The sequence below is a fragment of the Vulpes vulpes genome, chromosome 14 (genome assembly GCF_048418805.1).
Source record: "Vulpes vulpes isolate BD-2025 chromosome 14, VulVul3, whole genome shotgun sequence".
NCBI classification, from domain to species: domain Eukaryota; kingdom Metazoa; phylum Chordata; class Mammalia; order Carnivora; family Canidae; genus Vulpes; species Vulpes vulpes.
Genome location: NC_132793.1, coordinates 101,321,938 through 101,335,178, shown reverse-complemented (window position 1 = coordinate 101,335,178; position 13,241 = coordinate 101,321,938). Strand labels below are relative to the sequence as shown.

The 13,241-nt window shown below is 51.0% G+C and overlaps 1 protein-coding gene across 2 annotated transcripts; it reads left to right on the top strand.

Annotated features, from left to right (window-relative positions):
• The first annotated feature begins 66 nt into the window (after window positions 1–66).
• Window positions 67–6,863, top strand: RCCD1 (RCC1 domain containing 1). Of its 2 annotated transcripts, none has more exons than XM_072737337.1 (8): window positions 67–476; window positions 1,390–1,594; window positions 1,687–2,119; window positions 2,231–2,352; window positions 4,412–4,510; window positions 4,802–4,972; window positions 5,467–5,496; window positions 6,015–6,863. In XM_072737337.1, exons 2-8 carry the CDS (start codon window positions 1,420–1,422, stop codon window positions 6,164–6,166), a joined length of 1,182 nt encoding a protein of 393 aa, XP_072593438.1. In that variant the 5' UTR covers window positions 67–476; window positions 1,390–1,419; the 3' UTR covers window positions 6,167–6,863. The 2 variants fall into 2 exon arrangements, with proteins under 2 accessions (XP_072593438.1, XP_072593437.1); XM_072737336.1 differs by lacking the exon at window positions 67–476 and adding an exon at window positions 905–1,043.
• The last annotated feature ends 6,378 nt before the right edge of the window (window positions 6,864–13,241 follow it).

Here is a 13,241-nt window from a genome sequence, read left to right as displayed (position 1 = left end):
GGCCAGACTCGCCGACGGGCCCGCCTAGCACGGCTGCTTCCGGTTGGGCATCGGCCCCCAGTGTAGGTGGTGAGCTGCGGTCGTCGCGGGCTGCGGGGAACGGCGGGGTGCTCGTCTCTCCGCAGTCGCTCCTCGCCAGCCTTGCGGCTCGGATTCCAACCCAAGCTCCGCGGCCACGTCCGGTCCAAACCCTGCCTCGGGCCCGCGCCCACCGGAGGTTACCCCACCTCACGGCCGAGGCTGCAGCGGCCCAGCCCACGCCCCGAGCGGTGACGTCACCGCCCTCGCCCGCGATTGGCCGAGGGCGGGCCGCGGCAGCAAATGGGCGCCTGGCACCGGGCGCGGCTCTGCAAATCTTTACTCCGCGGCGGCCTCCCGCCGATTCCTGGGCCGCTGCTCCGCGTCCCCGCTTTTCCTCCTTCGTGACTACCCGTCCGGAGCAGCTGCCCGAGGAGGGTAGAGGGCACAGGGTCAAGGTCAGAGGGCCCCTGGGGTTGGGACCGGATGCGAAACGGTTTAGAAGCCCAGGTCTCGGTCACGGCGCCTTGGCCGCAGGAGGGACCCGGTGTCTGACTTCAAAGCCGGACGCTGCACGGAGAAAGCGGCGTTGCTTTTGTAGCCACTGGGCTGTGCTTTTGTCTCCCCATTTATGTGTGAGCCCCTGGGGGACAGACGGTACAGCATCGATAAATGCTTGTAGAACGAATCGATGATTAGGTGAGGTCCCTTGAAAACCAGTAAGTCCCACCGGACTTTTAAAAATCAACTCTAGGTGCTGGCTTTCACAAGGCGCTCACCTTGCGCCTCTCGCGGTGTGCGCCGGTGTGTGAACCGTCTGCTTCCCTCTGCTGCACACGGTTCTACAGAGTAGACGGCACCCTCTCCTCTCCCAGCCTTTGCAGCACCGAACGACGTGAATAGGACTCAGAGCTTAAGTGACCGGACCAAGGACACAGGCACCACCACGTGCAGAGGCAAAAACGTGGACCCCGCCCGGCCCCTGGCTCCCAAACGCTCTGCTTTGCGCGGGTGGGAAGAGCACTGTACGTGGAGTCGGTGGCCCAGATTTCAGCCCCCCGCCCCTCTTGGACCTAAGTAGTGTGATGGCATAAGGGTTACTTTCTCTGGGAGTGCTGTCTGCCAAATGGGGGTAATCCCGGTTCCCCAGATGACCTGAGATAACGTGCCTGACACGGGGAGCTGGAGGGGCTCAAATCCTAGGACGGCGGCTGAGGGCAGGGCGGCTTACCTAGCCGGCGCCTCCTCTGCGGACCAAGGAGCTTGCCTGAGTCCGAGGGAGGACGGGGCAGATGCCCCCGTTTAGGCAGCCCAGACTCGTCCAGAGTCTGGTGGGATGCCTAACCCTGCCCGCCCCCCCGCCCCGTTCAGGTGGCAGCCAGCAGAGCGCGCGGCCCGGGCATGGCCGAGGAGCGCCGCGGGTCCTGGTTCGGCTTCGGTTTCTGCGGCTTCGGGCAGGCGCCGGGCTCCGGGCGCGGGCGCCAGGTGCTCAGCCCCGAGCCGCTGCAGACACCCGGCTCGGGCGCCGACGTCCGCCGCGTGAGCGCCAGTTGGAGCTACACCGCCCTCGTGACCCGTGAGCGCCCCCCTCCCGCCCCCCTCCGCCCCGGGCCCCGCGTGCCAGGCGCGCCCGCTCCCCAGCCCACTCTCCGCCCTCCCGCCCCGCAGGTGGAGGCCAGGTCCGGCTGTCGGGCGCGGCGGGCGGCGCGGCGGGCGGCTGCAGGGACGCGTGGGCCTCGGAGGCGCTCCTCGTGGTGCTGCGCGCGGGGCCGGGGCGCGGGGCCGGGCCGGAGCTGCAGGCCTGGGCGCCGGCTTCGGCGATGCGCGGGGAGCCCCTGTGGGCCCGCGCCCTGGGCCCGGAGGCCGAGGCGGAAGGCGCGGCGCGCGGCGAGCCCCCGGCGGGCGCGGCGCGCGGCGAGCCCCCGGCGGGCGCGCCGCCCCTGCTGCCCCTGCTGCCCGGCGCGCGCGCCTACGTGAGCCCGCGGCCGCCCTTCTGCCGCGCTCTGGCCCCGGAGCTGCGGGCCCGCCGGCTGGAGCTGGGCGCCGAGCACGCGCTGCTGCTGGACGAGGCGGGCCAGGTGTTCTCCTGGGGCCAGGGCAGGTGAGGGGGTGGGGAGGGCTCGGGCCGCCGGTAACGTGGCGCCGAGGGGGCGGGGGAGAGGACCGCCCGGGGGAGGCCGGAGGGAGACGTGCTGGGGCCTCCCTCGCTCAGGCACGGACAGCTGGGCCACGGGAGTCTGGAGGCCGAGCCGGAGCCGAGGCTGCTGGAGGCGCTGCAGGGCCTCCCCGTGGCAGAGGTGGCCGCCGGCGGCTGGCACTCGGTGTGTGTGAGCGGTGAGTGACCGCGTGCCCCTGCCGACCAACCCTTGGCCTCCTAGGCCCCAAGCCTCCTCCCTTCTCCCCTCCTGGTGGCAGGGAGCCTAGCCGGGCCTCCTTCCAGGTTCACCTCACGTTAACCAGCCCGGCCGGTACCCACTCCCACGTCACTTCGCTGTCTGCTGTCCTCCACCGTGGGCTCCCTACTGTCCCACCCTCGGCCTCCAGCCCAGGCTCTGTCTAAAACACTCCGCAAGGGCGCTTGAAGGGGTGAGGGCAGCTGAGCCCAGGAGAACCGAGAAGAAAGGGTGCAGTGGGGCAGGTGGGACGTGTGGCTCACACAGGACACTCAGCTGCCACAGGAGGGGGCTGGTGGTGAGGGTGAGCCCAGAATGCCAACCTTCACTTGGGATCTAGTCACCAGCCCCCACAGGCCACCCAGCTGCGGCTGCTTCCAGTCTGCTGGCTGGGGCTGGGAGCAGAGGGTCTTCGGAGGGCCTGCGGCTGGGGCTCTGGCTGCCACTTCTATGCTGCAAGGGGGGAGGTGGGGGGGCAGCTTTATAAACAGGTGTGCCTGCACCACCCCCACCCCCCAGCCTCCCGTATTGGACCTGGGTTGGCAGCCAGACTTGAAAACCACAGGGAGGAAAGGGAGGAGAAGGTTAAAGAGAGCCAGATGGGAAGTCTCACACTCGAGGTTGGAAGAAATGTGAAGTCTTAAGTTTGCTGTAGTGTTTGGAGCACAGAAGTTTCAGAGCAGACTCTTAAGGTTCAAATCCTCACTTGGCCCCTCAGGTTGGACCAAGCATGTAACCTCCCCGGTGCCTCCTGTTTTCTCATGAATAAAACAACCTCCCACAACCCTCTGTAGGGTTCTTCGGAGAATTAAATGATTTTATTTGAAAAGTGCTTAAAACACAGGCATAAACACTTGATAAAAAGTAGTTACTGTCATTAGTGAATTTTTGCGTGAGAGCCGTTGCTCCAACCAACAAAATGTAGTGTTGTGCGAAGCAAGGAAGCTGAGAGCTGCTAGAAGGGGCCTTCAACTGGACCAGTGAGGGGGCCTGAGGAAAGGGGTGTCGTGGGCTCAGTGGGCTTGAAAGGGAGGCCTTTAGGAACTTCTGGGGGTACATTTCTGAAGTGTGTGGTGGGTGTGCCGTGAAAGGGAAGTTGATGCAAAATGATCTCCAAAGGAGCTGGAGACAAATACAAAGACCACATGCAGCCTGACACCTGTGCCTGCACCTCCCTCCCTCAGACCTGCCTTTATAGCCCTGTAGGCTGGGAGTCCTTGGGGCAGGGGGTGGGAGGGGGGCGGGGGGGGGGTGGTCACCACTCAGGAGGAGAATGTTTGGGAGCAGTTCTGTGTCACTCCCATCTCCTAATCCCAGGACCTTATGCCCCGAGGATGCTAAGGGCTATTATGTGTGTGGTTTTTAAAAAAGAAGGTATGTCTGGGGGTTGTTCCTTCTTCATTCAGTCTCTGACTGAAGAAGGCTTCATTCAGGTCTCAGAGCTGTGGTCATGGCAGGTTTGTCCAAGATGGTGTTAGGCCGGTTCACTCGTGGGAGGGGGGGAGGGGGCAATTTATCCACAGAAGGAAAAAGTGAAACTGGAGGGGAAGGTCCGAGAGACTTGGTTTAAAAAAGAGGATGATGGGGATCCCTGGGTGGCGCAGCGGTTTGGCGCCTGCCTTTGACCCAGGGCACGATCCTGGAGACCCGGGATCGAGTCCCACGTCGGGCTCCCGGTGCATGGAGCCTTCTTCTCCCTCTGCCTGTGTCTCTGCCCCTCTCTCTCTCTCTCTCTCTCTGTGTGTGTATGACTATAATAAATAAATAAATAAAAAATTAAAAAAAAAAAAAGAGGATGACGGAAGGCACTGGAGGGGAAAGGGAACCTATGAGACAAGAAAGCTGCGGGGGCCTGCGGCCACTGACCTGAACAGGGCGGGCATTAACTAATGCCCTAGGGAGCTAGTGGGTCTACAGGCCTTTGGATGGATCCAGGGGCTTAGGACAGTGGGGGTGCTGTTCATGGTCTGTTTAATGGGTCCCTTTTCTCTTTTTTTCAGAGACTGGGGATATTTATATCTGGGGCTGGAACGAATCAGGGCAGCTGGCCCTGCCCTCCAGGAGCCTGGCAGAGGATACAAAGACGATTCCGAGGGAAGGTGAGAGGCAGTTCTACACGTGTTTCTGTCCTTCCTGACTCCTGGCCATATGATGGCCTGAGACATTATAGTGCTTTGAAGGGGCGTGTGACATCTTTGGGACCCCAGGACCCACCGCAGCACTCTGGGCTGTGGGGATGGATGGGAGTACGGCAGGGCTGACGCCGGTGGGAGTGTCAGCTTGGACTGGACACCACTGTTGTGCGGGATGAGTTACTGTGTGGCTAAGGTGTTGGCCGGGGCTCCGTGTTACCAGTCACTATCATCCTCACTTTTACTGCTTCTCTGAAGCCAGTGGACTGAACGAAGATGGCTCTGAAGTGAGGAGAACAGCCAGGGGTGAGGATGGAGCCCCGGCCCCCTTCATAGCCATCCAGCCCTTCCCAGCTTTACTGGATCTTCCCCTGGGCGCAGATGCAGTCAAGGCCAGCTGTGGATCCCGGCACACAGCGGTGGTGACCGGTGAGTGGGGCCAGGCGGGCTGGCTCACTATGGAGCAGGAGTCCCTTCACCCCATTCCTGGGCTGGTGCTGCAGAGAAGAGTGTGATTACCTTAAAAAGTTCTTTTGTGTCTTTGACAAGTATAAGCAGCCGCCTCCCTCAGCGACAACAGCCCCAACCCCAATGGGGCTCTCACAGTAGCTCCCCAGCTGTCAGGCCCTGAAGGTCTCTCCTGCAGGGAGGCTAGTGTTTGCTTCTTCTGATGTCGGGGCCTGCCCAGTCCAGCTTCTCAGACTCCCGAACTTGGTAGCTGGGAGATGCAGGCCAATCAGTTGGCATACAGGAAGGTCAACTTTCTCCATCTGGATCCTTTACCCGGATGCGATCAGTTGTTAGACAGTATGTGGTGCTGAGCCAGCAGGGCTCAGGACACTTAAAAGATGCTGGCTATGGGTTATGGCAGGCCTGCTAGATAAATGCCTCATGACAGCCCCTTCCTGTCCTTCTGGTTTTAGGAACTGGGGAGCTCTACACCTGGGGTTGGGGTAAGTAGAAGGTTTGCTTGTATGATGCTCAGACCTGGAGAGGAAGGGGCCTGGTGGAAGCTGGGGCCTGGGTCTGACCACTGGCAAGTCTGGGACGGAAATGCTGTGTATTTCCTTGTCTAGAACAGATCTAAGTACACCAAAGGTCAGCAACCACACAGGAGAGAAATAGATACTACTACTTCCCATTTATCTTTCTAAAAAATTGTCTTAAGGGAATAATAAGGCAGCATTTATGACACATCTGTTGGTCTGGCACTGGGTAGAAAAAAAAATCTCTGTTCTGAGTGTCTGGAATTAGGAGCAGAGAACCTATAAGAGTATCTTGCCTGGAGTGGGTGGTGGCAATTGCCTCCATGAGGACTCGGTGGTGCTGGTCTCCTGAGTTTCCAGAGCAGACACTAGTGGAGGGGTGGCTTAAGCCCTGCACTTTGGTTGATGGGCTGAATTTCCTTCCTGGAGGGGAGAAGCCCCCGGGGCCTTTGGGGAGGATGGCCAAGGGGCTTGTTTCACTTTAGGTAAATATGGACAGCTTGGCCACAAGGACACAACAAGCTTGGATCGGCCCTGCCGTGTGGAATACTTTGTAGACAAGCAACTCCAAGTAAGGGCTGTGAGCTGTGGGCCCTGGAACACCTACGTGTATGCTGTGGAGAAAGAGGGGAGCTGACCTCTACAGCTAGGGCGTAACACAAATGTATAATACAGTAACTTAAACATTTAACACCAGTGACACTCCCACCCCAGCCAAGGAAACCACTGCGAGCACCCCAGTGGCCATGCATTTGCCCCTCCCAATCACAGCTCTCTTGCCTCCCCTTAGAGGTGCATCTTCATCTTCAGTTCTGTCTTCCTGTTGAAGCTTTGGAAGGGAAGGCCCAAGGCCAGCCCTGCAGACATAGTGAAATCCGAACCTCTGGGAGGGGGGCCCAGATGAGGATAGGTTTTAAATCATCCCCCCCCCAACCCAATGTAATTGAGGTCATGCCAACATTGGGGACCAGCAGGGGTCATTGTTGTCATCCTTCCTTACCTATTTTCACTTGGAATTTTATCACCCTTGTATGCATCCGTATTCAGTAGACTTTAGTTTGCTTTCAACTTTATGTAAATGGCATCATTCTGTTTATGCTCCTTTGTGGCACTTTTTCATTCAGCACTATATGATCCACTTATGCTGTGCCCTGCAGTTCACTCATTTTTACTGTTAATGCAATATTCAGTGGTGTGAATATACCTCATTATATGTTCTTTTTTTGTTGGTCATTTTTTCTGGAGTTAAAATATACAGAACGATGTACCATCTTAACCATTCTTAAGTATGTATATCAGTAGTATTAAATAAATTTACATTGTTGTACAGCCAACACTCCCATTGACCCCTGTAATAATTCTTTTTTTTTTTTTTTAGTTTACTTATTCATGAGAGACAGAGAGAGAGAGAGGCAGTGACACAGGCAGAGGGAGAAGCAGGCCCCATGCAGGGAGCCTGATGCTGGATACAATCCCGGGACTCCTGGATCAGGCCTTGGGCTGAAGGCAAGTGCTAAACCGCTGAGCCACCCAGGCGTCTTAAGGGAATTCATCTTGTAAAACTTTCTACCTGTTAGGAGTATCTGGGTGGCTCAGTTGGTGAAGCATGTGCCATCAATTCAGGTCATGATCCTGAGATCAAGCCCACATCAGGCTCCCTGCTATCGGGGGTCCTGTTTCTCCCTCTCCCTCTATTCCACCTGCCCTGGCTTGTACTCTTGCTCACTCTCTGTCAAATTAAAAAAAAAACAAAAAAAATTTTTACATGTTAAACAGTAACTCCCCAATCCCCCTGGCCACCAGCGTCATACCTTCCAACTTTCTGATTTTGACTACTCTGAGTGCCTCATATAAGTGGAGTCAAACATTATCTTTTTGTCAGTAGCTTAGTTACTTAGCATGATGTCCTCAAGGTTCATTTATGTTGTAGCAGATTGCAGAATTTCCTTCCTTTTCAGGCCTGAATAATATTCATTGCATACACTTACCACATTTTGTTTATCCACTCATCAGTTGATGGACGCATGTGATGAAGTTTTGAAATACAGGTGAGGTTTGGTGGGGTGAGATCCGGAGCCAACAACCAACCAAGAATTCCTGAGACGTCTTTGGTGCAAAATGATGGTTTTATTAAAGCACGGGGACAGGACCCATGAACAGAAAGAGCTGCTGCCCCAGGCCTGTGGCGGGGGTGGCTGATTATTTACCCTGGGAGTTGGGAGGGGTTTGGGGATAGGTACTCTCTAAGGAATTTTGGAAGCAAAGTTTCCAGGACCTTGAGGAGGTTAGCTATTGTTGGGGCAAGGTCACTTTTACCATCTAATAAAACCTGAGTCATGAGACCCTTCAGATGTGTATCCGTGAGCCATATGCTTGGGGGATGATCGCCAACAAGTATCTTGGGGGGTAGAGATAAAGGAAATTTCTAAAGGAATTTTTATATGTTAAAGTAGACTTAGAGGATCCTGGGGGTCAGGCTGAGATTGCCTTTTGCACTTAGCAAAGTATTAACATTGAGGCATTTGAGTCCATAGAGTAGAGAAATGTCCCTCTGCCTGTTTCAAGGACTTGTCAATGTGCTGCCCCAGGCTTGTGCTTTGTCCTCAGCTATACCTGTGTTCCCCCCATCACTGGATTGCTTCCATGTTTTAGCTACTGTGAATAATGCTGCTGTGAACATAGTGCAGATATTTTGAGACCTTGTTTCCAGTTCTTTTGGGTATATACTCAGAAGTGGAATTTCTGGCTCATGGTAATTCTAATTTTTCAATGAGCCTATATACTGTATTCCACAGAGGCTGTATCATTTTTAATTCCTAAAACAGTGTATAAGGTTCCGATTTTCCCACATCCTTCCCCAACACTTGTTTTCTGTTTTTCTCAGTAATCACCATCCTAATTTAATGGTTGTAAGGTGCTATCTCATTTAGGTATTGATTTGCATTTACCTAATGATTAGTGATGTCAAGCGCCTTTTTTTTTTATTTTATTTATTTTTTATGATAGTCACAGGGAGAGAGAGAGGCAGAGACACAGGCAGAGGGAGAAGCAGGCTCCATGCACTGGGAGCCTGACGTGGGACTCGATCCCGGGTCTCCAGGATCGCGCCCTGGGCCAAAGGCAGGCGCCAAACTGCTGCGCCACCCAGGGATCCCGTCAAGCGCCTTTTTATGTGCTGATTGGCCATTCATAGATCTTTGGAAAAATGCCTGTTCAAATCCTTTGGCTGTTTTTGAATTATCTGGTTTTTGTTGTTGAGTTTTATTTTTTTTATTTTTATTTTTTTTAAGATTTTATTTATTCATTCATAGAGACACAGCTAGAGAGAGAGGCAGAGACACAGGCAGAGGGAAAAGCAGGCACCATGCAGGGAGCCCGATGTGGGACTCAATCCCAGGACTCCAGGATCACGCCCTGGGCTGCAGGCGGCACTAAACCGCTGCATCACCAAACCGCTGCGTCACCGGGGCTGCCCTGTTGTTGCGTTTTAGTAGGGGTTCCCTGTGTTCTGGATATTCATCAGATAGATGACCTGGAAATATTTTCTCCCATGGATTGCCTTTTTATTCTGTTGATAGCGTCTCTTATTGTAAAAAGCCAAAACAGAACAAAAACTTAATTTTCATCAAGTCCAACTTGTTTTTCTTTTGTTGCATGTGCCTTCGGTGTCCTATTAAAGAAATCGTTGCCATATCCAACGTCATCCTAAGGCTTTTGTTCTGTTTTCTTCCAGGAGTTTTATTGTTTTGGGTCCTTGATCCATTTTGAATTAGTTTACATATATGATATTAGGTAAGGGTCCAACTTTCTTTTTGGTGTGATTATCCAGTTTTCCCCCACACCATTTGTTGAAAAGACTGTTCTTTTCCTATCGAATGGTATTGACACCCTTGTCACGAATCATTTGACCCATATATACAAGAGTTTACTTCTGGGCTCTCTACTCTGTTCCATCTGTCTATAGTCTTTTTTTTTCTCCCCAAAGATTTTATTTATTCATGAGAGACATACACAGAGAGAGAGAGGCAGAGACACAGGCAGAGGGAAGAGAGAGGGAGCCTGATGTAGGACTTGATCCCAGGTCTCCAGGATCACACCCCGGGCCGAAGGCAGCACTAAGCCACTGGGCCACCGGGGCTGCCCTCTATAGTCTGTTCTTAATGCCCATTCCATACTGTTTCGATTACTGAAGCTTGGTGTAGTAGGTTTTGAAATCACGAAGTGTGAGTCCTCTAGTTTTGTTTTTCTTTTTCAAGAATGTTTTGCTATTTGAGGTCCCTTGAGATTGCATAACAATTTTAGGATAGGTTTTTCTATTTCTGCAAATAAAATCACTGGGATTTGGTAGGGATTGTATTGAATCATGGATCACTTTGGGTAGTATTGATATTGTTCCAATCCATGAACATAGGATATATTTCCATTTATTTGTGTCATCTTTGCAGCATTTTGTAGTTCTCATTGTACAGGTCTTTCACCTCCTTGGTTAATTCCTAAGTATTTTATTCTTTCTGACTTTGTTGTAAACATAATTGTTTTTATAATTTCCTTTTCAGATTGTTGTTTGCATATAGAAATGCATTTGATTTTTTTTTTGCATTTGATTTTTTGTACTGACTTTGTATCCTGCTACTTTGCTGAGTTCATGTACTCCAACAGTTTCTTTGTGGATTCCAGGATCTTCTATATATTAAGATATTATCTGGGGATCCCTGGGTGGCTCAGCAGTTTAGCGCCTGCCTTTGGCCCAGGGCTTGATCCTGGAGTCCTGGGATCGAGTCCCACGTTGGGCTCCTGGCATGGAGCCTGTTTCTCCCTCCTCCTGTGTCTCTGCCTCTCTCTCTCTGTCTCAAATAAATAAATAAATAAATAAATTCTTTAAAAAAAAAAAAAAGATATCTGACAGTTTTACTTTTCTTCCATTTTGGGTGCCTTTTATTTATTTTTATTGCCGAATGGCTCGGACTACAACTTCCACTACTGTGTTAAGTAGAAGTGGTAAAAGTGGGTATCCTTGTCTTGTTCCTGATCTTAGAGGAAAGTCAGTCTTTCATCAGTATTATGTTTGCTGTGGATTTTTCATATACAGTTTTTATTAGGTGGAAGTAGTTTCCTTCTTTTCCTATTTTATTGTTTTTTTATATATATATATAATGAAATTTTGTCAGATGATTTCTCTGCATTATCATGTGGGTTTTTTTTTTTTAATATTTTTTTTCTTTATGATAGAGAGAGAGAGAGAGGCAGAGACACAGGTAGAGGGAGGAGCAGGCTCCATGCACCGGGAGCCCGATGTGGGATTCGATCCCGGGTCTCCAGGATCGCGCCCTGGGCCAAAGGCAGGCACCAAACCACTGCGCCACCCAGGGATCCCCTCATGTGGGTTTTTTTTTTTTTTTTCATTTTGTTCATGTGGTGTATTAATTACCTCTATCATTCTGACATTCCAAGAATAAATCTCACTTGGATATGGTGTGTAACTTTTTAGATTTTATTTATTCATGAGAGACAGAGAAAGGCAGAGAATTAGGCAAAGTGAGAAGCAGGCTCCATGCAGGGAGCCCAATGTGGGACACGATCCTGGGACTCTAGGATCACACTCCAAGCCAAAGGCAGAGGCCCAATTACTGAGCCACCCAGGTGTCCCTAGGTGTGTAATCCTTTTGAAATGCTGTTCAATTCTGTTTGCTTCTAGTTTGCTGAGGATTTTTGCATCCATGTTCAAAAGGGATATCAGTCTGTAGTTATCTTGTAATATCTTTGTCTGGCTTCATAGAATGTTAGGAAGCATTCCCCCCTTTTCAATTTTTGGAAAAGTTTGAGAAGTATTGTAGTAGTTCTTTAAATGTTTGGTAGAGGCATCTGTGGCTCATAGGTTAAGCATCTGCCTGTGACTTGTCATGATCCCTAAGTCCTGGGATTGAGCTTCCTTTCCTGTTCAGCAGGGAGCCTGCTTTTCCCTCCCCCTCGGTCGGTCCCCCTGCTCCTGTGCTTTCTCTCTCAAATAATCTTAAAATTAAAGATGTTTAAATGTTTTGTAGAATTCACCAGTGAAGCCTTCAGGGGCTGGGCTTTTGTGAGATGATTTTCGATTACTGATTTAATACAAATCTTTGAGATTCAGTCTCCATAGTTTTTCTGTTTTCTAGGAATTTTTCTCCATAGTTTTTCTGTTTCTAGGACTTTTTCTTTCTTTTTTTTTTTTTTTTTTAAGATTTTATTCATGAGAGACACAGAAAGAGGCAGAGACACAGGCAGAGGGAGAAGCAGGCTCCATGCAGGAAGCCTGATGTGGGGCTTGATCCCAGACCCTGTGATCATGCACTGAGTTGAAGGCAGATGTCCAACTGCTGAGCCACCAGGGCTGCCCTATAATTACATCTTTATACAATGTGTGCCCAGAACAACGCATTAGTCTCCCAAATCATGTAGAAAACAAGATTTGGAGTTACAAACCAAAGGTAGTGAAACTACCTTTTACATTAATAGTTGTTTTCTTTGCATTAGTCTCTTAAATCACACAGCAAAAAGTAAGTTACAGGCTAATTGTACAATATGACCTTTTATAATTGCCTATGTATTTACCTTTATCTAGGTTATTTCTAGGTTATATCTAGGTTATTTCTATCTAGGTTTATTTCTCCATATGGCTGGCTTCAAGTTAATTAATCTTGTTGAGGATGCCTTGTGATGATTCAATTCTCTCTCGCTTTTATATTTTGCTCTTTATTTTTAAAGATTTATTTGTTCATGATACAGAGAGGCAGAGACACAGGCAGAGGGAGAAGCAGGCCCCATGCCGGGAGCCTGACGTGGGACTCGATCCCAGGTCTCCAGGCTCAGGCCCTAGGCTGAAGGTGGCACTAAACCGCTGAGCCACCCGGGCTGCCCTCTTTTGCTTTTTTTAAAATTCCACATGAGGGATCCCTGGGTGGCACAGCGGTTTAGCGCCTGCCTTTGGCCCAGGGCGCGATCCTGGAGACCCGGGATCGAATCCCACGTCAGGCTCCCGGTGCATGGAGCCTGCTTCTCCCTCTGCCTGTGTCTCTGCCTCTCTCTCTCTCTCTGTGTGTGTGTGACTATCATTAAAAAATAATAATAAAAAATAAATTCCACATGAGTGAAATCTGATGGAGACTTGGGCTGTTTCCATAATTGGCTATTGTAAATAATGCTGCTATATGCAGGGGTGCATGTATCCCTTGCAATTAGTGTTTTTACATTTTTTTTTTAGCAAATTCATTTTTTAAAAAATATTCTGAGGTAGAGAATGAGCTAGGTGAGGGGCAGAAGGAGAAGCAGACTCTCCACTTAGCAAGGGACCCAATGCGAGACTCGATCCCAGGATCCTGGGACTGATCATGACCTGAGCCCAAGGTAGACATTTCACTGACTGAGCCACCCAGGTGCCCCTTCCTCCATTATTTCTTCAAATACTCTTTGCCCCTTTCTCTCTCCTCTTTCCGGGTCTCCCATGATGTTCATATTGGTCCTGGTTATGATGTCCTGGAGGCCTATTAGGCTCTGTTCACTTTTGTGCTTTTTTTTTTTTTTCTATTTCTCAGCCTCAGTAACCCCCACTGTCCTTTCTTCAGTATCTGATTCTTTCCTCTGTCTGCTCAAGTCTGCCTCTGAAGCCCTCTGGTGAAGTTCTGAGTTATTGGACTTCACAGCTCCAGAAGTTTTTTAGTTTCTTTTCAGGTTTTCCACCT

Bases quoted from the DNA above. Each gene is read 5' to 3' on its own strand.
- RCCD1 (XM_072737337.1), top strand. From the start codon at position 1,420: ATGGCCGAGGAGCGCCGCGGGTCCTGGTTCGGCTTCGGTTTCTGCGGC. The intron at 1,595-1,686 runs GTGAGCGCCCCC...CCCGCCCCGCAG, and splicing joins CTACACCGCCCTCGTGACCC to GTGGAGGCCAGGTCCGGCTG. The intron at 4,973-5,466 runs GTGAGTGGGGCC...TTCTGGTTTTAG, and splicing joins GCACACAGCGGTGGTGACCG to GAACTGGGGAGCTCTACACC.